We start from the raw sequence: 24780 nt of genomic DNA, 5'->3' as shown, positions 1-24780 counted from the left end.
CAGAAGCACGACAACCAGTTTCTGTTCGGTTATCAAAACACCCCAACTACCACTACCGATGAGGCACCAGCCCAACATTTTTTGTCGTGGAAGCTGAGAACACAGCTCACTCTTTTGCGTCCAGACATTGGAAAAAGAAAACAAAAAAATAGGAACATAGGAACAGGTTCAAGGCAACAGTGAACCAAGCTCCAAAAGTCTGCAGCCTGGCAACGCCAAGTGGGTCGAGGGAACAGTACGCAGGCATATAAGCACCACCACATGCATACTTCTTTGGGGTCGGAGAAGAGCGATACATTCATGCCGATGACTTACAACCACATACAGTCTAATCCCGCTACAACGAAGCCCGCTTCAACAAAATTTCCGCTTCAACGAAATATTTCCAAGTCCCCGTCAGCTAGCCATAGAAGTCAATGCAACAAAGTCCTCGCCACAACGAACCATTTGTCTGGCTTGCTTTCACTTCAACGAAGTTTTTGATGATTTGGGCTGGGTTTGAACAATTATTTCACAATAAAATAAGCATAGCGCCAGCTATCTGTAACTTTTTATACGCTCAGGATGCTTAGTTTCACCGAAAACATGCGCGGTGCGCCCACACTGCCACCCAAAACAAAATAAAAAAACAAAAAAACTCATATGTGGACGCCATTGTGTGATGGTGATAACAATGTGGCGGGCCGTCTTTACACGAGGCGCAAGTCAGGTTCGCCAAGCCGGAGCTATAGCCAATCCGTATCCAGTTGAAATCGCGCGAATGTGCTCCGCTGCTGGCATGGCTGCTGGCGCAACGCCGTCATGTATGTGTTGTAAGCAGCTGCCCTTGCCGTTTTCCTGCTACAATTCTTCAAAGTCAAGAGCAAAAATAATGTTTTCGTGTTTAGTCTTGAACCCACGTCATCCTATCTTAGTCGCGAGCAGGCGGTCGCGATAAATGCAAGCGCGTGCGGCTTGCCTGCCAAGGTCAGTTGCCGCCGTGCCTAGTCAGAGGATAATTAAGATAACGGCGCCGTTCCTGCCACAAGCGAGAGGGGGGCTTCCAACCGCGTAGCAGCTATCTGCAAGTAATCAGCTCGGTGGAAACGCCTTGTTGTACAGCAATACGCTTTGCGCCTGCATTTCTTCACCTCTCCCCTTATCCTTAGTATCGCGCTCTTTGCGTGCTGGTAAAAAAACAGAGAACCATTGGTATGTTTGCTATATGACTAAACACGATGTTACTGAGCGTCACTCTTTTTCCTAAACATTGTATTATGCTGCCAATGATGCGGAAATATACCGCGCTATTTTTCTTGCCCTTCCATGTCGTGTTGGGGCAGTTTTCGCCTCAACGAATTTTCGCTTCAACGAAATTTTTTGCACGTCCCGTCAATTTCGTTGTAGCGGGATTCGAATGTAGGTGGTATTCGTTGAAAAGTTTAGGTGTCAATACCATCACTTGGCAACACTGGAAATGGCCACAGACATGGCCAATGCGCCACGGATATGGTGCGGCTTGGGTAACTGTGCCCGCACGGCGAAGAAAAAAAAAAAAAAAAAAAACACCGCCGTGTGTTGCCTGCTCCGTTTCAATCCGATTCGCAACGGTGGCATCAACCGAGATGTTATTAATCGCACTTACATTGGACTCGAGGCAATACTTTGCGTTCGGTGAGGTAGAGTTTGTAACGTGCAACACAGCCATGTGCTGGCACGGACAAGTACCGCCATCTTACGGAGCCCGACGTAACCAGTCATGGCGCACTCACACGGTTGCCTGCATGCACGCCTCGCCAGTGAATGCAAGCAATACCTTCCAGGACATTATGATTGACCACAAGGCCCTGGACACTGACGTTTCAGAGAGCGGGAATTTCTCAGGGCCCTAGACAAAGCAAGGACTGCAGCCCATTAGACCCGAGGGAAGCCAGTGCCTGTCCGTGGGTCCAAATAAGTCCGGCTGGCTTACAGTCAGCCCCCCCCCCGCAAACAAACCCTCAGTTGTACAGCCCTGCACAGTGAACCCAATCGTGGTCCCTGGCTCCATGTCCGGATACCAGGACTGCAGGACCGCTGTCAACCAAACCGAAGCCATGAACCAGAAACCGAGAAGCTCCAGGATTTTTGACCAGTGCTCAGTCACAGCACTTGAAAAACGCTACCCCCGGAACACAACAAAACTGCAGCACCGATTAAGTGATCAACCTTCTACTTGGGAAGGCATGCTGCATCATTGGTGTCGCGGTTCTCTGCGCTGGGACGTACCCAGTTCCATCTCATCTGCTCTTTTCTCTCCTGTGGCTGTCATCACAAAAAGAAGCCACGCCTAACCTGCATTGTTCTTTCGACCAACACCAGCAAAGATGGTCTGCGTGCCTCGTCTTCCTGCTGCATTGCTCTAGTCAAGGACACAACATGACTTTTTGATACGAATCCTGAGATCATTCAGTTTGATGTTAGGGTCCAGGCAGGTCCTGCACCTTTGTGCAAATAAAATGCCGGTATTTTGGTGGGGATTAAATTTAAAACAACAAGCTGGACTCAACTTTCATTCACAAATCGACAGGTTACATGATTTAAAAGACATTTCAGTGCTGACATTTCAATGCTGTTGAGGTACAAAGAATAAGAAATTAACCATGGCAATGCCTTTCCAAGTGTATTCATCCAAACAATAAATACTGTGCACCTTAAAACTCCACCTTGAGAAACACCATTTTCCTGCAAATGCACCTTCGACAGTGCTGAAAAAGCACGAAATGTACACTTGGGCAGATAGCTTCGGAGTGTGTGCACTACATTTCCGGACCAACCAAAAGATTTCAGGTTGCTAGAGTGCCATAGCAACAAGCAGTGTCATAAGCCCCTCCAGATAAAAAAAATACTTGGCTTAGTTACTTGGCTAAGGAAAGTGATGGTAGGCAGTGAAAAAAAAAAAAAAGGAAACTCCGTGATTCCGGCATCAGGAGTGAGGGGAAAGCAGCTCACCTGCTCGAGCTTGCGCTTGTTCATGCCCTTGCGCTCGAGTTGCTTCTCGATGATGCGGGCGTTGTTGGCGTACGAGTCTGCCACTTCTCTCTGCACAGGAGGAGAACAACACGGACATTACCATACTGGGCTGCCAGCAAGCGAGGGTTGGGCCACCAACAGGAACTACTGGTTCTCGTTCATTCGGGCAGCAATCCAAACGCCCGCTGGTGAAATGGTTCTTATGGCACAGGACTGCTTCATGCGTGCCTAACTACTTCAGGCCACAAAGGCAACAGGGGAGAACACACCACACATACACTTGCCCACTTCCAAATGCGCACTGTGCTGGGTTACTTGCATGGCTATAAGTACAAGGCAGGGGCGATGTGTTGTGGGGACCCATGTATGCACGTTTTGGCGAGCTGGGAGCCGCCATTTCGGGCAGCTGGCGCATCACGTGAGTCGTGACCTCCTCATGACCCCATGCGACGCACCAAACCAGCTCACCGTGAACGTGCACGCAAAGGCTCAGGGGAAGGAGGACCAGCTTGTTGCCTTCCTTTGTGCCACCCTCACCCCAAATTGGGGGAGACCTCCTTTCCACCCGAGCTGACCTGCCGGGACGCGCTAGCATTCTGCTGGGAAGTCAACTGGCAAGTTGGTCAGAACTGGTCGGTTCGGGAATGCCTACTCTCAATGCCCCGATGACTGAGAACCCAGTTGGCTCCATGGGACTCTGCGGAGAGATTCGGTCCTGATCGGTCGCAAGGGAAGCCATCCCCCCCCTTCTGCGACTGCAATGACAGATGTCGAGGTCTTAGTCCCCCCGGCTTGAGCGAGCAAACGGAGCCACTGTTTCCCCGCTAGCGACAGTCATGTTGTCTGGTTTATGCCCTGTATTTGTCAGGCAATAAAGCCTTACTTTGCGTAGCCAGAGTCTGTCTGGCTATCAGAGAGGATTCCAGTGGGGCTAGTGTACGGCGGGTAACACTTTCTCTAGCGAAGCTTGCCGGGGTCCTCTGTTGTCCTGTACGTTAACCCACAGTGTGCACAAGTGCAGGTTACCTGCCCAGTGTTGTAAACAAAGAACACTATGAAACGCCCTTCCCTCACATTTGTGATGTGCTACACATTGTCGTTGTTTCTCAACTTCACAGTAGCCTGAGTAAGTGCAACCCAACTGCAAGGTACTTCTTTTTTTTTTTTTTTTATGAAGTCATTACAGGCTGAATGATGCGGAGGCTACCTTACTTTTGTTTCTCTCTGTCAGGTGCAACTTTGTGGTGGTGGCTATATGCAGGGGCTCATCATACGCACGAAAGTAACGTATTCCTCACTCCCTGCTTCTGCTCCCGAGGGGAGGGAAAGTTTCTTTTCTAGTTTCCTTCCCACCATGCATTGTGCTGCAGGTGTGAAAGCTAAATACCGAAGGAAAAAGGAGCGCAGGGCGTGGACGCCCTTGCTTGCTTTCCCTCTTCCTCTCACGAGCTACTCCTCCCTTACACCGCCGGAGTTGGAGGGGATAAGAGCACTTTTGCAGCAAGAGGGTGAGGCGATACTTCGTTTCCCCAGTACACACCCAGCCCCCTCCCCAGTAGCCTGCCTGGAGTGCGACAGCCAGAGCTCTGGGGCTGTTCCATTTTGAGAGCTGCACTGAACAGTGTGTGCCCTGTTGCTGCCAGTTGGAGCACACTGCAGAAGTAAGGGTTACTGCACCTCGTAGAGCAGCTTCTTCTGAGGGGAACCCTCTGCAGCCCCGTACTACTGTGGTGAAGGAAACTCCCCCTTAAAGGAGCCATGAAGAGAAAATACAACTTCGTTTAATTTGAAAGAACTAGGACTCAGTATCTCACTCAGCTCCATTGCAGCCACAAAAGGTGTTTTTTTAATGAAAAAAAAAAGCAAGAAGTATTTAAAAACTTTCCAATTTTGCACCACAGTGACGTGCTATGAGCAAGAATGACGTCATACAGGCCAACAATAAAACATAATTTTCAGTGCGTTAACTGCACGTCAGCATTCAAGTGATGCGGTCAAATGGAACTAGAGGCCCCATTACAGACGTCCAGTCATGTGTCGTCGCGACAGGCCAGTTAGGCAGCCGCCAATCGCACAAACAAGGTTCTGTGACGTCATAGAAAAGTTGCGGGAAATTGGCTAGGGGGCCGCGACTGCTTCACACGTTTTCTTTCATATCTCCGTTATTTGTTCGAAGATTGCGATGATATTGGTATCATTGTTATCGGGACTAAGCAGTCTTTCTAATAAACCCAACTTGTGTTTTGTCTTCATGGCTCCTTTAACTTAGGGATAACGCACACATACAGTGCTGCAGGTGGCACTGGCACCTGTGTCTTCAAGATAGCCCAGTTTGCGGCGGTGATGGCCAGAGCTCGCCACCTGTGCGTTTATTTGGACACTCTCACTCTCTTCCATTCGCACTGCTGTTTACACACGGTAGCTGGCAATGAGTGTAAAGAATAAACTAGCTCCTTCTTTCACACCCTTGCCCGTTTGTTTCCGTTCGTGCAGGGGTGACTGCAATGTACACACTGATATAGTACTTGTTTTTCTATCTGCTGCAACGATGACTTTGAGTTAAGGGGGCAGAGTGGTCTTAGAGCTATATTTTTTATTTACCAACCAATTTTAATGAAACTGCACTGTGTTATAGAGTTTTTTGTGCTGATTTCAAATCTCCTATTAGATTTTTTGTAAGCTGATTATATTTTGAGTTAATGATTAATTGCCATTATTTTGGGACACAGTTACAAAATAACCACTCCATTGAGAATGGCAATTACCACGTGGCTAGGCAGACAAATGACTAAAGAATACAACATAGGAATAACTTTTTTGATTTAACTATTTTTGGTCGTTTTACAACACAGGGAACTTCGCTTCTCCCGCACTCTGCCAGAAATGGCTCGCAGGTGGTGCCAATTGAACACAATAATAATTTTCCAAAGCCTCCATTTAAAAAAATTGTTTCCTATATTGTATTCTCCACACATTTTGGTATCAGAAGCAAAAAGAATTAAAGTTGTACCTGCTCTGGGTGCCAAGATATCTGAGGATGAAATGCTAGCTTTGCATTGCAAGAAAAGTGCCGTTTCACCATCGAATTCTGCGCTAACTGAGCTGTAGAGTGCACTTTAAAATGCTATTATAATATAATAACAACAAAATATGATGCCTTTTGATGAGGAAATTTACAGACTGTTAAAAAAATGGCCGTGAAGGCCAAAAATTCCATTTTTGAGAAAACGCTTTTTTTGACCGTTTTTCGGCCCCAAAGACCCAACTGCCCCCTTAACTCTTTCGCTACCGCGCCTATCAAAATCGATCAATTTGATTGATACTTTTGGGAGCGCCTTTTCATAGCGTTCCAGGCGTTTCTCGAACAAGTAAAGCTGTTTGGAGTTAGATCAGAAAATGGCCTTTCAAAATCAGTTTTGTTTTCATTTTTGCTACGGAAACGGGATTTTTGACACGCTTTTGAATCACCTGGGTGTGGAAAAGGGGCGTGGTCATCGCGCGTCACGGCTACCAACGAAGAATGCGTGCAACTCGTAACTACTCTGCACCAGCGCTTGTTTTTTGCTATCAGGGCGTGAATGGGGAACAAGCAAACGATTTTCAATCGTCAGGTTCGCGCTCTGACAGTAATAATCCCAGAAATCGGCTGAAAATGTCAAGCAGTGCCTGGTTGCAAAGCTACGTTATGATTTTAGGCAGTTCTATTGCCTTTGCGCACGTTGTTCTAAGTACTGTGGTAGTTCTACTTACCCCAGGACCATTCGCAAACAGTTTACAACAGTTTCGGATACGTTTCTGCATCGCGAAATTCATATCTAGCGCTACTACACAGTTACCCAACTTCAAGGCTACCTGCCATGGCGCCTGAAGCGTCCACGACTGATCCTCGAACAAAGCACGGCGCTCCTGATTTCCCCCCACCCTAACCCGATTTCTGCGATAAGAACTTCAGATGCAAGTCAAAAGGTCACACCCAGTCGCCAGATATCTGTTCCGCCGAGGATAGCGCTTCAAACCGGCCTTACACTGCCAGCTGTTCGCCTTCCAGTTTCGTTTCTATGCAAGGGTATATCCGGGTGTCTGATGTTACTGCTTAGTTGAACTGTCTATTCGGACGGAGTCTCTGATAAGTTTTTGTACTGTTTCATTTGAAAAATGTTAGGTGGCGCTGCAATAGAGGAGGCTCGTTGTGCTGATCTTTTTCAGCGCGCAACTGCTACTCGGCCAAAGATCGCAGGGCACGATTCTAGCTCATCGTACCTCATTTTTGCGAGCAAGTACCTCATTGCGAGTAAGAAGATGATAATAAAGCTCAGCTTTATGTTTTGAGAGATACCGTGAACGACAACAAGCATCAGCCACGGCGTTCCGTTTTCAACTTCATGCATTTGTTTTTCCGCATCGCGTGCTTGTCCCAAATATTGTGCTCGCTGTAAATGCAAAGTCAGCCATTGAAAAGATGTTTTTACGTTATGTGGGGGCAAATTGGTGCCTCTGATAATGACAAACCGCAAGATTTATTCCAGGAAACTACCCGAAATTGCACATTTTGAATTGGAGGTTGGGCTTCACCGCATGACACAAGCACCATGCATGCTAACATTTTTTTTTTTTATATCTGACAAACTGTTCCGCGCAAGTCGACATTTCTTCTAGGGCGTGTTTTTGAAATGTTTTCCTACAAAATGTATATTCTAATTTTTTTCTACTACCGGTGGTTTGATATACACAACTCCTTTTTTATCATTTTTTTTCGACAACTTGACAAAAAGTTTGGTTTTGATATTTTTTTACAACTATGATATATAAAAACCTTTAAAAGACTGGTATTATTGGAAATGCCATTAAATAATCTGCATTTTGTGCTCCTGCAATTAGTGCCTAACCAATTTTTTAGCCCCCAAAAAAATGTTTTCTTGGACCCCTAAAATTAGTCAATTTTCCGGCAGTAGCGAAAGAGTTAAAATAACACCACGGATATATATTTACCATTACTCCAGCATGGAGTGTCCGTAATTTTGTGGTACTTGCCCTTTCGGTACAAAATATATTTGTTTGCAGGACATAAAAATTTTCCCTGAGCTCAAAACATTTTGCCTCGATACTGCGTCGTTTCTCGAATTTTCTTCTTATGAGCAGGTAGTTGCCACAGGTTTTCTAGCGTTTTATTATTCATTGCTGATAAGCCAATGAAAGCAATACAACGTATTCATGCCATCTTTCTAGCATCAGGTGTTTTTTTTTTAATCTTAAAAACATATTTTCCCACCTGAGCCTTAAGAAGGCGAATTATTCTAGGTACGTTTGCGAAAAACACTGATTTTCAAGAAAGAAAAAATTGTGGGGCTTTAACAACGTGCCAGAGCTACGTCTGGGCTATGAGGTGCGCTGTGGTGGAGGGTCCCGGATTAATTCAGACCACCTGGGGGCCTTCAATGTTTTCCCCTCCGCCTGAAAAGCAGCCGCCGCGGCCAGGAATCAGACCCCATCCTTGGTCTCAGCAGGACGCCTTAGCCACTGAGCCCCAATGGGGGGTCACTGTGCGACCTTCACAGGTTTGTTACTGAGACGTGGGTGAGGGCGCCGGTCACCTAAATTGACATCCACAACATCACAGTGGCACAGGAGTGCAACGGTTGTATTTGCCGGCCGACTGGGAACTGCACAAAAGACACTCTTTTTCACGCGGTTCCACGGGCCACTGTGCACAATCTCTTATTCAGTTCCCCTACGCGTGCCACGGACTACAAAGTCGCAGCCCTCTTAGCGACTACTACTGCAAGCGGTCGGATTCAGAAACATAGGATAGTCAGCTGTTGGTCAGGCATCAGAGAGGGGTTGTGGACAACGCCACGAGTGTTGATGTATTCCATTCCTTAAAAATTCTGGTACATCAGACTAAAATTAGTTCGTAAAAACATGTACATATATACCTGAGAGATTTTCCGTGCTGTAGCGGAGGGCGGTGGATTAATTCAGACCACCCGCGGACCACTAAAGAGTGCCGAAATCTTCAAGTCTAACAGAAAAATAGCCGCTGCAGCACAACACCTTAGCCACTGAGCCACCACAGTGGATAAAAACGAGTTTTGGGCTCGACCACGGTGGATGTCAACCTGTTTTAACACTGAAAGAGTGATGTATTCAGTGACTAAAATACACTCGCTTGCAGGATATCACCCGAATGGCCTTTTCTTCTTTTGCAGTGCTGTGATGCATATCACACACTGCTGATGAGGATGATGGTTTGAGTTTATTGGCGCAAGGCCGACATGGGCAAAGAGCGCCAAACAAAAAGTTATTTGATGAGGAGGGAACACGAAATAAAATCAGTTAAAAAAACTATGAGCACGGCTGGTGTAAAGGGCCAGGGTGAAGAACAAGAGTGGTTAAAAGATAAATAAGGTGGCTGGTGTATAGGACCAGGGGTAAAACTATGGGTGGTATGAGATGAGTTGTAAGAAGTGAACTTCTGATAGAAACTTAAAGGTGCACTGAACAGAAAACATGGCATCGTCTCTTAAGAAGTATGACGGGTGTGGTGGAATATGTCGTGTGTGTAGTTGTGGGAAGTATTTGCGTCGTGTAATGTCGAGTGCCTTACATTGTATGAGGATGTGGATCCCGGATAGGGCCTCTCCGCACCTGCTGCACAGAGCATACCTCGGCAAAGTTGGCGCGGCTCACTCAAACTCACTCACAATTTTTTTTTTCGAATCACCACTCACTCAAACTCAGACTCAATGCTGAGCAGCACATCTGCGCTCACTCAAACTCAAACTCACATTGAGCGCAAAACTCAGAACTCACTCGGATTCAAAACTCATAATGTACTCAGAACTCAAAATGTACTCAAACTCAAAATGTACTCAAACTCAATATGGACTCAAAACTCAAAATGTACTCAAACTCAAAATGGACTCAAAACTCAAAATGAACTCAGAACTCAAAATGAACTCAGAACTCAAAATGGGCTGAGAACTCAAAATGAATTCAGAACTCAAATGGCCTCACAGAGATTGAGACAGTGAGATAGTGAGAGGGAGAGTGTGAGAGTGAGTGTGAGAGTGTGAGCGTGGGAGTGTGAGTGTGTACCTTTTGCTATATACCTTTTGCTATAACCTCATAGTTATAACCCGAAAGCATTTTTATGTTTGTCCCACGTGATCCCCCTCGACGAGACCTTTAATTTGATACCCCACACACCCTAGCAGGGTTATATGGAATTCATACCAGTCAAAATAACCATGACTGTCATGACTGTAACCAGGACGCATTATTTAGGTGTCCGACGTGATTCCCCTAACTGGAACCTTCAATTTGACGCCCCACATGCTTTAGCGGCCTCACCTTGAATTTAACCCAATCTATGACTCATAATGACTATCTTATAATTCGAACTACGAAGCCTTTTTTATTTGTACCACGTGATTCCCCTCGTCAAGACTGTAAATTTGATACCCTACACGCCCTAGCGGGGTCACTTCAAATTTTACCCCAATATAAGACTCGCCATGACAATCTAATGGTTATAACCAGGAAGCATTTTTGTATTTCTCCCACGTGATTCCGCTCATCAAGACCATTAATTTGATACCCATCACATCCTAGCGGAATCAATTTGAAGTTAAACCAATCAATGACGAACCATGACTATCTCATGATATAGCCCTACCACATTTTTCTCCCACGTGATTTCCCTTATCGGAACCTTTAATTTGATGCCCCGGACACCCAGTGGCATCATTGTGAATTTTAACCCAATTTATGACCCATTTTGACTATGTCATGATAATAATCAGGAAGCACGTGATTACCTTTATCGAGACCTTTAATTTGATACGACACACGCCCTAGCGTCATGAACTTGAATTTTAACCGAATCTATGACTTACCATGACTACGTCATGATATATCCGTAACTCATTTTCGTCCCGAATGATTCCCCACATCGAGACCTTGAATTTGATTCCCCACATGGTCTCGCAGTGTCATTTTGAATTTTAACCCAATCTATGACTCATTATGACTGCCTGATGACTACAATCAGGAAGCATTTTTTTTTTTACCCCACTTGATTCCGTTAATCCGGACCTTTCATTTGATACCTTACACGCCTTAGCCTCATCAGTTTCACTTTTCACCCAATCTAATGTGGTCATTATTCTGTCTTAAGGGGCGCTGCCCAGTCAATTCAGCTAATTCATTTGAAACAGTAGAAAGGACAGCCCCCACCCCCATTTCCCCCCGGCTCTCACCTCTTCCTTTGTGACCCCTAGTATATCAAGCCGTTAACAGTAGCAGGCGAACAACCAGCATGCCAGCGCCGCCGTGTGCTTTTCCACCACCCTTTCCCACGCTCTTAGTGGATCCGTCAGGAGGAAAAGTTAAGACAACCCTTTTTTATGAACTCACCAGTCAATTATCACTCACGCGCCCAGCCGCGAAAATTAGGTATACAGCAAGTGCTTATGGCATGAAAATTCAACAAGAAACTAAAAAAAATCAGACACCCCCTCCCTCCCAACCGATCATGCAGATCGCGATTGGTGCCGTACCCGCAGGTAACCTGAATTCCGAGCCCACAGTGACGCATGAAACTTAACAGCCAACCATAGCTGCCTGCTAGGCTACTCATATGTACTCAAACTCAAAATGCACTCAAAACTCAATATGTAATCAAACTCAAAATGTACTCAGAACTCAAAATGTACTCAGAACTCAAAATGGACTCAAACTCAAAATGTACTCAGACCTCAAAATGGACTCAGAACTCACTAGGTCTCAGGCGTACTCAAACTCAATCAGACTCAAACTCAGTCGGGATCACTCGGCTCAAACTCACTCAAGCTCAAACTCACCATGCCACACTAGCCTCGCGCTCACTCAAACTCAAACTCACGCGTGAGTTTGAGTCCAAATGAGTCTGAGTGAGTGGACTCATGAGTGAGTTCGCCGACCTCTTGGCACAGAGGTCTTGGAGATCCAGTGAGAAGGTGCGAGTGTGTTGCATGAGTGTGCCCTATCCGTAATCTAGCCAAGGCGACATTAGTGTATCTATTGCGTGTGTCGGTGGTGTATGGTCCCAAGTGAGGTTTTATTAAGTGCAACTTGTTGTCTGTTTGTTCACTCCAGTGTGTTTGCCATGTTTTGCGAAGTTGTTGTCTGATGTGTGGTTTCACGTCGGTGTGGGCTCCCTGCCTGGTAGACAGGCAGGGAGCCCATCGGCTGGAGCTTGACCAAGGCTCCGACGGCCACCGTTCACGGCTTCTAACCCTTCACCTTTCAACTTCTAGCCACGGTAGGTTATGGGGGGCTCGGGGTACGCGGTGTCGCCACTCACCGTCACCAAGATTACTCAAGGTGCCCCGTGCGGGGTTATCACACACTGCTGCATTTTTCTTTGTTGAAGGCGAGAGTTACCCCCTCGATCCTCGACAGCAGTCTATTAGTGCCTGCTTATGCCAAATCACCACAATACTCAACGTGCGAGCTTCACTCACCTTTGCAACAGAGATTTCTGCCACAGGCAAGGGAGCATGCGCAAGCATCACCGTAAAAGCCCGCACTTTGAAATTAAAACTATTTTGCAACCTTCCCCTCAAATCAACTATTTAATCTGCCACTGGAACAGCAGTTACGCCCACTGCTGGTTCAGCTAGAAGTTGCGTTCCTAATTAAAATTTGATGAGAGGAGAGAAAACATTTTAATCCATGGGCCCCTGCCAGTTTTCAGCTATGTCTAAATTGCTGAAAATCTTTCCTGCCTCGCAAATATTTGTTTCCTTTATGAGGTTGTAGGTTCGTTTGCCATTAATTGTTTTTTGATATATGCAGACTGGCTGATTCATATGATTTTTTTTTTCAGTAAATCATCACAGCACAGCGCAAGAAAAGTAAGCTGGTAGATAAATAAATAAATAAACATTAATAATAATGATGGTGACAACGCATCAGAACCAGGAAGTGTCTGCAAATGGAAGAGGAACAGCATGTTCATGAAAAGGAGCTCAGACCACATTCAACCCAGAGAAATTCTGAAAAATCCAGCCTCACTGATGTTATAAATGGATGCAGCTTTCACCAGCTCAAGCGCATCCCATATGTACTTTCGTGCTAGCACAGTCAATATGTAGGTCTGAACGTGTATCACTCCCACAACAGGTAAGCGTGCCCACCTTGCCACCTGACAACTGAACCTTCCCCCTTGAATGCAAACAGCACAGTGGCACCTCGCCCCATCTGATAAACCACTCATGGCACACGTCTCCACTTGGGCGCCAGAGGCTACCACGACATTCGGCCACGGACAAGTCAGCAGAGACGCATAGTGCCCCTGTACAAATTCAGGGTGGGGAGAGAGACGATGTTGAACACTCTCCTTGCCCCTGACAAGCTGCGCACAAGGATGGGTGGCGTTTACTGAGCAGACTCATTGAACAGACTGGCCTGTTGCACTCCACAATCGCTCTCTAGATGCATCGCTCTCAGTCCTTGTTCAAGGGCTGCAAGCGCTTGGATAGGTGGAAAGAGTGGTGGAGAGAGTCGGAGATGAACACTGCCCACTTGGAGTCAAAACGTGTTCTCGTCACCGAGTGGAGAAACGTGTTTTGCACCGTGTGCACTACCAGATACGTGCTGCTGCTTCTGGGAGAGGCATGTTTGCCATTCCAGCGCCACGTAGCGAAGCCAATTTGTTCTCACATTGCACTGCCCCTTTTAATCCTAGAAAAGACACCACTGCTTTTGCACACGCAATTTTGGTGGCGACCTCAAACTCCGGCCTGAAACAACACGCTCTTCACAGGCTACCACGAGAACAGGAAAGAATTTCGCCGGGAATGAAGTTAAGAACGCTACGTACCATTTTCCAGCCCCATCCCAGTGCAATAAAACCAGAACCAACATTCAACAGCTGCCTTGTCCAAAGTAGGAACACTGCAGTGGGGCACTGCAAGAGTTGCTACTTCCAACACTAAAAAATTAACATTCACCGTTTGCACTGTTAGTGTTGTCCATATCAAAGAGTGCCTCGCAAGGTGGCGAGAGGGCGAAGGAAAAGAAAGAAAAAGGAACCATGCACGTAAACTGCCACTGTCCCTGCGAGGCGCAGCACATGGGCGTTCAGTTCCTCCTCTCCCCCCAGTTAAGACTCACCGCTTCAATTTCTTCCTCCTCCTCGCCAATGGCTGAGACTGTGACCGAGCTGAACTTGCCCATGTTCTTGGTGTGCTTGGTAACCATGATCAGCACGAGAAGTGCCACAAGGGTTCTCTTAGACTACATCCAAATGACACGGAAAGCCACACATACCAGCTCCTACGCATGTGGAAAATGCATTGCTGCAACGCCTCAAGACACAACCCATCACCACTGACTGGAGATCAGCCACCTTTGGCAACCATGAGGTGCACAAAAAGAAAGACACCCCTGCGTGATGCCCTCGCACATGTCTGGCTGTTTACCTATACATCACATGAAAGTGCTTATGCACGCAAGGTTACCGCAATGTTAAAAGAGTTTCAAAGCTGAGATAACTACGTGAAATGCTTCCTTTTTATCAGGAGATATCTCCCAGCAAGTTTCAACAGTAACCGTTCAGTGTTTCATACTTTAAATACATTTTAATCTATGCCCGCACGAGAAAGCCCAGAGCAGGCCAGCATGACATCATCTGCTACTTGCCCCAAACTGCCGACGTCGGGGCTCCCATGATGTAGCCGACGCGCCGGCTGCGGTTGGCGCGCGTGCTACCTCCTGTCATGGCGGCCACTCAGCATTCGTTTTTTATCGAAACCGAAACTGACTCGAATAAGCGACGCCGGAAATGATTGTTTACGCTGCAATCGACCACCTAATATGCCATTCTATGGCAGGGTTCGTACGGGCTTCAAAAGCAAAAATTCAAGGGTTTTCAAGGACTTTCAAGGTCCAGAAAACACATTTTCAAGGTCTCCATCTTATGTTTTATCTGGGATTATTTATAACTTCTTCAACGCAATGCAAAATTTCGTTATTGCCCAATACCTAAGCACATTAGTGCACATTTAGATAGGCACTAACAGGTTTTTGAATGCTCCCCCCAGCTTTATTTTTTATTTAAGAGTTGGTATTTAGAGGTTTTTGTATTTTCTTGGTGTTTTGCTGAGGCTTTTTGATTTCAAAACTTCATTCATTAATGTTGCCTGCATCTCGTGCTTTGTCAGCAAGAGTATCAGCTGAAATTAACTCAGCAAGTGTTGCTGCAAGGCAGGATGAACTATGTACACGTCCACCATTTGCACGTAAAAGCAAACGCAGATGGAGCATATGAGGCACAGCAAACATGCAATGAGCGGCCGTCCACAGACTAGATGGAACATGCAAGATAGAGAACAGAACCCGGGTTTCACTGGATTGTATCGTGACATGGATTCTATTTAGGAGTGCTGCTCCCAATGTTGCCTCGTAATAATGAGAATCCACCAAACTCGTAATTTCACGCAATACACTGAAACTTGATTGTTACAATGTTTCTTTACATTTTTAACACCTAAAATTCACGGCAAACACTCTTGTGAAAAGATAGGGCCATTTGTTCTCTCCAGAAAAATCAAGGGTTTTCAAGGACCATTTAAAAATTCCAGGACTTTCCAGGCCTTGAAATTGACACTTCTAAATTCAAGGATTTTCAAGGTTTTCAAGGACCTGTGCGAACCCTGTATGGTTAGTGGGCTGGTAGGCACCCATAGCAGCGAAAAAAAATGTAACACGAAAGTTTCGTGTCAGTACTCCTTTAAAACAGCGCAGCCGACACCCTCGCAATACCTGTGCAAAGTTACCTGCATAACAGCAAAGTGGAATTTCCTGCTAGGGTAGTTAGTGGGCGGTTCCCATGCTTTGAAGTGCAACGGAAAACACGGGCAGCGAACACAAGGTAGATAGCACAGGTGCTAACTCCCAACTAATTTTACTGCACTTGACACAAGCTGAACATTCCCGATGATTCTGTGGAAATTCGATCACTGGGAATATTCAGCTCACGTAAAGAGCAATAAAATTATAGTTGGAAGTTAGCACCTGTGCTGTCTACCTTGTATTCGCTGCCCGTGTTTTCCATTGCACTTCAAACCACGGGAACAATAGCAAAGCTTGTGCCTCGTTGCACACGAGTTAAATGAGGTGCACAATGCGTGAAAGCGTTATACGGGAGGAGCACAATTCCTGTGGTCCGATTTACAAACACTCACAGTCGGCAGTGCCACTGGCTGCCCAAGGGGAAAAGGGAATGGCAGTACAATGATGAACGTTGCGGTTAAGAGTAGTGTGAACGTGGGATGCACGTGAGCGAGGTTGCACTCATTGTGTGGAAGCAAGCGTCAAACGAGAGTGTGACTACGCGTCACTTCAACGTGGGCTGCCTGTGTCGCCACTGAATGCGGCTCGCCGTACTCATTGAAGCGCTGCTACAAGAACACTGTGGACCCAGTAAGCACCGGGACAATAAGCACAGCGATCATGCAGCAAACAAAGAACTGTTCGACACATCAGCCACATGTTTGATCGCTGAAGTGCTTCGATTCCAGCACCAAGACAGCAGGCATGCCACTCCTCCTGTTTCATTTTATAACGACACACCAGGCAACAGGAGGGGACCGATGAATCGGAATACATATTAAGGTACACGTATTAGCCAATTTGGTCAGCAAGTTCACCTTACCCAATCTGAAGAACTGTGCTGCACATTTCTTCTGTTTTGGCAACCACAAGGTCAAACTTTTCGATAAAACTGTGCCACCTCTGTCAACCCAGAGGGTCTAAAATACCAATGCTTTTACTCCCATCATGGGGTGCAAAAGGTGCCCCAGAAGAGAACTCCTCACTTCAAGCACCCCCTCAACTCTCCCAGCCCAGCTACCTTATTCCTTCACCTACGTGGAGGGCAAACCTGCTGATGCCAAGGTCAAGCAGAAAACAGGGGCACTGGGCGGGCCTTTTTCCCCCCGCCCAATGGTTCTTACAAACCCTTGCCCCATGTGCACCACCCACGCTTTCCCCTGCACAGCACATGAGCAACACTGAGCCTTCAGGGGGGCAAACAATGATAAAACTAATGGGCAGACAGGCAGCAGGTGGCATTTACAGTCGCCTAAGTGACCCACGTGTCTGGGGAAGGCAGAAAGCGTCAATGCGGCACTTTGCCAGCAGATCATTCTTAATTTTTTTCAAACTTTTCCCACAATACCAATGCTGAAAGCATAAAAAAGTGCGTGAGTCAATTATCTTTCTGCTGCGGGGCAAAAGCATGGCAGCTGCTCCCCAACTTTCCCCTGGCCCCTCCAACCAGATAGCTTCATGCCTGCTATGTGCACGTGCACATATGAATTGTGTTCACCAAAATGCGAGACCTCGCTGGCAGTAACTCAACTTTTGCTGCAAAGTACAAGTACCCAGTTTCTTTTTTGTGCAGCATGGCTGCTTACACTGGCTTCCCTGCACAACACCGCTGCTGTGCAGAAAAGTCAAAAGGGTACACAAATTATGGAGAAGACGAGTGTGCCGCCAACGCTCGGGTGCCAGAAACAGGTAATTTTGTTGAGCACATGCTGGAGTGCACGAGGTCAAATTTTCAGGTTTTGAATTCAAACAGCGTAGCCATTTATAAAATTATTCAATTGAGCTTTCCAATTCCTAGTGTTGGCATTTACGGCTGATCCAACACAATGGATATCAGGAACACTGGCAATATTGCAGCACGTTCAACTAGGGCCTTGGCTGACATCCCAATGCAAAAGCCCACACAACGCACACTTTAAACAAGCTATTCTTTTTGCATCCACCCCTTACGGACACGTTCTTGGGGCATGCTGAAAGCACGCACAGTTTCTCTGCACCTATCAGTCCTGGTACATGATGGCAAGCTTTCATTTCTGCAGGTCTCGCAAGCATGCAAAAAAATGCGCTTATGACTCCATTGCTGACGTCCCGAAAATGCACGATTTGGTGGGAGTATCAAAATTTTAACATAAATTGATTACTTTCTCAGTGAATACGGCATCATTTGCTGCCGGACAAGCGCTAAGAGCACTATAAAACACGAAATCTTTCGAATAAAACAAAGTTGTAGTTAGTCATTATGGCTCCTTTAAATAGGCATGTATGACAGGGGCGTAAGCTAGCACCCGAATGAGCTGGCAGATGTGGCTTCACTGTGCCGATGGTGGGTGATACCAAATTAGGTAACGTGTGCTTGACGCAGATGTGTTCACCTTCCTTGCTAAGGTCTAAATGCCTCAGCATTGCCTCCGCACAAGAAAGGTGCATGCAGCACCAACTTGTGCACCCTGTGTTGTGCAAGCTCTGATGCTGTTCAGTGCTATGCACCCACTTGAACCTGAAGGAGGGGAGGGGGGACTACCTTCTTGGGCTCCACTGCTGCCTGGAGGAGCACGCCAGCCTTGAGGGGGCCCTCTCCTGCCCGGTACACGGCACCCTTGACCACAAAGGTCACGTTGCCTGTCGTGTCGTGCTGGTAGAAAAGCAGCAGGTCACACCTGCACACCGAAGGGCACGACAGGTCAGTCCGCCAGACAGCCGGTCCAGCATTCTTGGAGTAGAGGACATGCCACTGGAAGCCCTAAAAAGATACCCTTGCAGGCAATGTTCAGTTTCAACGCAGCTCGCATTATTACAAGACGGTTTCCCTCTATCACTGACGCTGTACATTTGGTTTGGAAATTAATGCGAATGTGCTACGCAAATGCACTCAATGTCTAAATGCCGTTTTATCTTCTCGTGTAGTGCCAGTTCATGTAACTAAATTAGATGCAGGGCAGGGGCTGTAAAAACCGGAAATACAGTGAAACCTCCATTATACATCCCTTGGTTATGCAACAACCCGCTGACAGATTGCTACGCTCCCAGCAATCTCCCTATAGAAACAACACATTAAGTAACCCCCGTTATATGACGCAGGAGTACACAATGGTTCTTGATACAATGGTTCCTGCACCTAGAAATGCCCATGGCAGTTGATAAAGTGGCATACTTCACACCTCTCATGCTATTTTTTCCTTGCTCTCTCCGGTTATGCTTTTTTTCTCCAACACTACACACTATCTCCTCACTGCTTTATCTGCCTTACTGCCTCTCCTCCCTCGTTTCTTTCTTGAATCGGTCTCTGCTATTGGTAAGTCTTTTACATTACCCGTCGCGTCATCCCATCGTCTTTTTTTTTCTGCAACCCTTTTCTTCGCCGCTTCATGCCATCATTCAGTTCAATTCTGCTGCCAGCCAGCTCACCTCTCTGACGGCCCCCCCGCCGTTTTTTCCCTGGGCTTATCTTGGACGATCCCCAGACAGCACCCACCTGCGCTCGCTTCTGTTGTTGTTAGTTCACGATTAGCAAAGAGAACTACGAAGTTCTTTTTTTATTTTTCCTTGCTGTGCACAATTCTTGAAAACGAATACCACCGGCGCATAGTGACAAGATCAACATAACCTAAGGGGGAACCTAAGAGGCGGGCAAAAATGTGAAGCTACCACCCACTCTTGCACCAGCAGCCCCTGCTTCTGTTTTCGCCAGTAACGAACACGCGTTTCCTTGCTCCAGTACACGACTTACCTCAGCCACAACATTCGCACCCTTTGCACGTCCTTGCCATGCTCGGCCCTGTCGGCCCTCTCAAATTCGCTCGCACACAGCTGGCAGACATTTGTGCACACTGGGGCTGCACATTTGTGCACAAAATGTCTTTTCTTTCTTTGGGAATGGGGTTTAGGCTAGGCACTCGCACATTACGCGTGGATGCAAGTTACGTGGCAAGTACAATAGTTTAAAAAATAAGTTCTTAGCAAAGATGTCGCGACAGACCATGCACTAAGGCAGTATTTACTCAGACTTACTTCGCTCATACATTTCTACGTGGCACTGAGAAAGTCGTTTAATCGAGGTTCCACTGTACCATGCCACGCAAAGGCAAGAGCAAATAAGTTTCTTATTTTCAGCTCAACGTCCGTTTACAGACGCGTAAATGCAAAACACTGCAACGGGCTGAAGTACGCTGGCTCCATCACACCTCTCTCTTTGCAATTAATGGATTTCCAAACAGCGCAGCACTTGGGACAGACCGTTCTGTGCACACACTTAGAAAATTGACCCGGTTACATTCATGCAGCTTGGGACAGTTTAATGAAACAGGCAGACTTAAATGGGAGCAGCTTCAATGATGCAGGCCATCCCCTGTCCCTTGAGCCACGCTTCAGAAATAGAACTGTTAAATTGCCGGCCGTAAAGTAAGTGGTGGTTGTTCCCGAGGGCACTCCCTCATGAACAGCGAGTCCCCCCTCCCCCCTTTCTTCTTTGTCGAATATCCAGAGAAATGCATCAAATATCAAAAATTAAAATAAAATAAACCCACAAGATTTCCTGTTGTTCGAAAACAAATACTGTGGGACCCTTGAAAGTGGAGACAAAAATGGGACAGGTTTAGCCCTTCTGAACTTAGTTACTACGAGCAAAAGGCCTATTTGGCTTGGTTTTGCAATAACTACGCACACAGTATTTCGTGAAGTTAGGTCACAACTGCCACACTTGCACATTGACGGCTTTGAGCCCTCCATGGACAGACTGAGTGACCAAATGCCGGAGAAGCTCCGTCAAACCCTCGCCTAGTCACCTGGTACATACTGCAGCGGCGAAGCTCCGAGTAAGCACAGCTGCATTTGCCTCTCTGCACCTGATCACGTGGCATGATGCCGCACCTACGCTCCGGTAGCTCAAGGTCATTGCGACGCAATGAACGACGTCGCAAGACATGCCTTTTGCTCTAAAAATGCACTTTTGCAGAGATTGCAGCTGTGTGCAGATCTTAATCCATGAGAGCTTGCTCAGGCTTGTATAAATCAGCTGCTACCAAGTTGGGCTCATTTGAACACGGCGTGTGGGAGTACTTTCTGAGAACGGGTGGTTTTTATAGAACTGTAGTGGTAGTAGTGCATGTGTTGTACTGGTGCAAGGGCATCTGAGGCCAAAGAGTGACGAAAAGATGTTGCATGGTCCTTCAGGGTTACGACTGTTGGCAAAATACCATGAATGTGAAGTACACAAAAACAATTAGTACGCCGGTGTGAAACATGCAGATGGCTGCAATGAGAGATGATAAGGATGATGATGAGGCACGGTGCCCGGAGCCTCAGAACCGAACTGGGTACTGGCCCAAACGAGAGAACTCCCAGAGCCCCCCTCCCCCCTTCCTGTTTTCAAAAATACAGTCACAGGTTGAAAGGCACTGACTTGTGATCATGGGTTCATCAGCTAAAAACAGCAAAGGATGCAAAGGTAATGTGTATGTGTAAAGCTCGGGGCACTGTTGGCTTCTAGCATTGTTGCAAGCGCCAACCATTTAAACATGAAGAACCGAAAACTATTGTCCACACCAGTCATATCGATCTCTTATTAGATACAAAGTTCACCTAAATATATACGCTGCCATTAGAAACACAGGGACCGGATGGTCTGCTCTTTAATCCAAATGCCGCCCTCCTTGGGACTGCTTAGTGGAATCGAGGGACACCAGTTGAGTGCACTTTAAGGAGGCCATGAACACAAAATACAGGTTCGGTTCTTAAAAAGACTGCTTTTTCCCGATAATGACACCAATTTTATCGAAAACTTCAAACAAACAATCTAGGTACTAAGGAAAACTGATGAAGCAGTGGCAACTCCTCCGCCACTTTCTGTCGATTTCTCTATGACATCATAATAGAATCTTGTTTGCGCAATGGGCAGCCACTGATGTAAGCCCCCACCAAGAAACATTACCGGGCGATTGTAGTAGGAACTCTAGTTCCGCTTAATCGTACGACTTGATCGTATAACGCATGATTGCATATTGCTTGATCATATAACCTGCAGTTAAGACACTAATAACTATGTTCCAGTGCTGGCCCATATTATGGCACTCCTGCCCATATTACATCGCTGTAGCATAAACTTTGAGTTTTGCAATAGTTTCTTGCATTTTTTGGGGGGTTAAAAAAAATACCTTTCTTGGCTTTAATGAAGCTGAGTGAGCTGCCAAAGGCTACTTCTTTCAAAGCTGTATTTTGTCTTCATGGCCCCTTTCAGTGTGTGCCATCACAGCTCGACATTTCTATTACTTACAATGCAAAAGCAGTGTTCATTGGGACTAGTTACCATAAATCCATACCAGATTTCAAGCCAAGATAAGTACTCTGCTCATCATAACCCTAAGCATTCCACTGTTGCACCTGAATATTTTTCTTCAGGAATGTAGTGAGGCCCCCCCCCCGTATGCACGCAGTGGCTCCGCTGTAAGTGGAACTCCAGAGGACTGCTACGACTTCCCTTCAACGAGTTCTAACATGCGCATGTGCACACACACACACACACACACCCCTGTGCACCAAGAAGCATGATCACGTAGGAGAGGCAGCGTGAGCTGAGTGGGGAGAGGTCGCATCGCCACTCAACTGACGCTGGGATACATGCAGTCCCATCCGTTTCGGTGTGCCCCAGCTCAAAGGAGCTGAAACACGCAGCAAATGTAACAACGCACTGTGCCAACAGTAAGAGAAATCGAACTGCTGCAAGTTGAATAGCAGAACTCCCCTCCTTGGGCTCTTACTTTCTGCACTTCATTCGGTGTTGCCTCTCGACTCCCTCTGCCCTGCAAAAAAGAAGAAAAAATGCCAAAACGTTTCTTTTTGTTCTACCACCACACAACAATAGTCCGAGTCAACTAGCCACAGCGTGCACTCAAACGGCAGAAGAAATATAGAGAGAGCACTTTACGGTATCAGAAACAATCAAAGAGAGAAAAGTGGAGTTTGTACTGACCAAAATGGAAGTTGAGCAGTGCACACTGTTGCCTTGGGGGGGAAGCTACCTGTAACCTACCCCCACACCTCCACGACACAACCACGAAAGACTGAAATGAAATGTACTTCCACCTAAAATTTGTGAGGCGTTTTTAGGCTTAATCAAAATTACAAGGCCACAGCATGAAAATCTGCCTTTAGGTTTAGGCGTCAAGCCCTTACGCTGTCGGTAAAATACAGCCCAGCATTCCATAGCGGCCCTTCTTTATAGTCACTGCATGCAAGCGTCCGCAAGAGGTAAAGCAGGCCCAAATAACGTTATCCAACAGCTTCGCCCACTATGCTTGCATTTTGGACAAGGTATCCTCTTCCTACACACTTTTTTTATTCCTCATTCGCACTCTGCACAACACACACAAAAAAAAAAAGAATAAGAAGATTGGAGGAGAGAAAAAAAGGTGGTGCAGTCTTTATTAAGCACCTACCACATCAGCCACATCAATACAAATAGAAAATCATTACCATTTTGTTTATTTAACAAGACCAGTTCACGGGTTATATTTTAAATATCAGAAATGGCTATTTATCTTGGGAAATGTCAGCTGCTGGCACTAGGGTGTGTATTTACAAGCCCCAAAACAATGTGCAAGCTATATTTTATTCAACTGAAACGTAGAGCACTGACAACTAATTTTCACAATTTCGCTTACGAAACATTGTTATGGACTTTAAATAAAGGTGTGCGCAAAATGAAAAATACTGAAGTTTAACTTAGTGTATTCGCAGTCCCCCATACCTCGCCATTCCTCAAGATAAGTTTGCTTGACCTCCTCAGCCTCTGGCCCTCGAATCTCCCACTTTGTGGCAGGTGCTTCGTAGTCACGATAATCATCAGCAGCCTATTCAGTGCCCACTAGAGTGAACTAGAATACTTGGGTAGTGGAAAAAGCGGCCGCCGCCGAGTGAGGCACTTCGTGTCAACCCCGCGCGGTGGCGCTCGCGTGCCCCGCCCGAGCGCTTTTTCGCCTTGGGTAGCGGCGGGCAGGCGTGCGTTGGGGCAGTCTCCGAGGGGCTACAGTTCTTTTTTCGTGTAAAAACCATTGATAATGCTATTAATGTACCAGGGTTTTTATGGGAAAGGTAGCTATGTCGTGTATTTACTGTTTGCTCATTTCTTCATGCCATTTGGCGAACCGAGCAGACCGCGCCGTGCTTTAGCGAGCGAGCTCGCTATCATGCCGATATTTTTTTCTTCGTTTGATGATTTTGCTATCGTATTGTGTCAACTGAGGAAAGAGTGGCGTGCTTTAGGCTGGCCGGCATACGTCACTTCTGCTTTTTTTTATTTTCTTGCTGATTTTTCTCTCAAGATCTGCATACCGAGAATACTGCGTCGTGCGTACGCAAACGTTTCCCGAGTTCTTTTTCCAAATTTGACCCATGCAGCACACATGACAGATGTCTTAAAACTTCAGTCAAGTCAACGAAAAGCGCGCAAATACAGGATTCGCAACCGCAATTCTGAGAAAAGCACCAAGTCACACGGCATAATTTTATTACGCGATCATTTTAAAACTGCGCACTTTTTGGCACAGTGAACACCTACAAACATAACATAATACATTATTTACATTTAATTATTTACATCTACATTACAAACAAAAACAACCAAGAGTATTTAAAGAAATGTGGTGCCTGCTAGGCTCCTCCTGCAGTTTTACAAAGCAAGATCATGTGCAGCGGCTTAACTTCAAGTAGCGTGCACCCGCCCTCTTTTTAGCTCTTGAGCGGGTGATCGACGGTTGATGCCTTCTCTCTCTCTCACGATTGCCTTTGCATGCATCTTTAGTGTGCGCTTGTTTTTTGCCGAATGTCAATGCCCAGGATGCTGTTGAATTTCGGCCAGAGTGAATGCCACCGTGTTGAATTCTTTTTCGCTGCTACAGAATTTTCGCGCGATATCGCAGC

General features: G+C 46.4%; 1 protein-coding gene across 2 annotated transcripts in view; it reads right to left on the bottom strand.

Moving 5' to 3' along the window:
• LOC144176266 (STING ER exit protein-like) overlaps positions 1 to 24780 on the bottom strand; it is a 33979-nt gene extending 9199 nt beyond the window's left edge. Inside the window, exons 1-4 of one of the 2 annotated variants that reach the window (XM_077705202.1) lie at positions 22620 to 24759; positions 18390 to 18524; positions 14149 to 14239; positions 2971 to 3060 (exon numbers count right to left, since the gene is read on the bottom strand). In XM_077705202.1, coding sequence (XP_077561328.1) covers positions 2971 to 3060; positions 14149 to 14239; positions 18390 to 18524; positions 22620 to 22633 — 330 coding nt within the window. In that variant the 5' untranslated portion in view covers positions 22634 to 24759. Of the gene's footprint in view, positions 1 to 2970; positions 3061 to 14148; positions 14240 to 18388; positions 18525 to 22619 lie in introns of both variants that reach the window. The other variant, XM_077705203.1, reaches the window with a different exon arrangement.

This window comes from Haemaphysalis longicornis, unplaced genomic scaffold, assembly GCF_048455015.1.
Source record: "Haemaphysalis longicornis isolate Haplotype H1 unplaced genomic scaffold, Haemaphysalis longicornis Haplotype H1 scaffold_1, whole genome shotgun sequence".
Classification (NCBI taxonomy): Eukaryota; Metazoa; Arthropoda; class Arachnida; order Ixodida; family Ixodidae; genus Haemaphysalis; species Haemaphysalis longicornis.
Note: the sequence above shows the minus strand (reverse complement) of the source record. Positions and strands in the feature narration are given on the sequence as shown.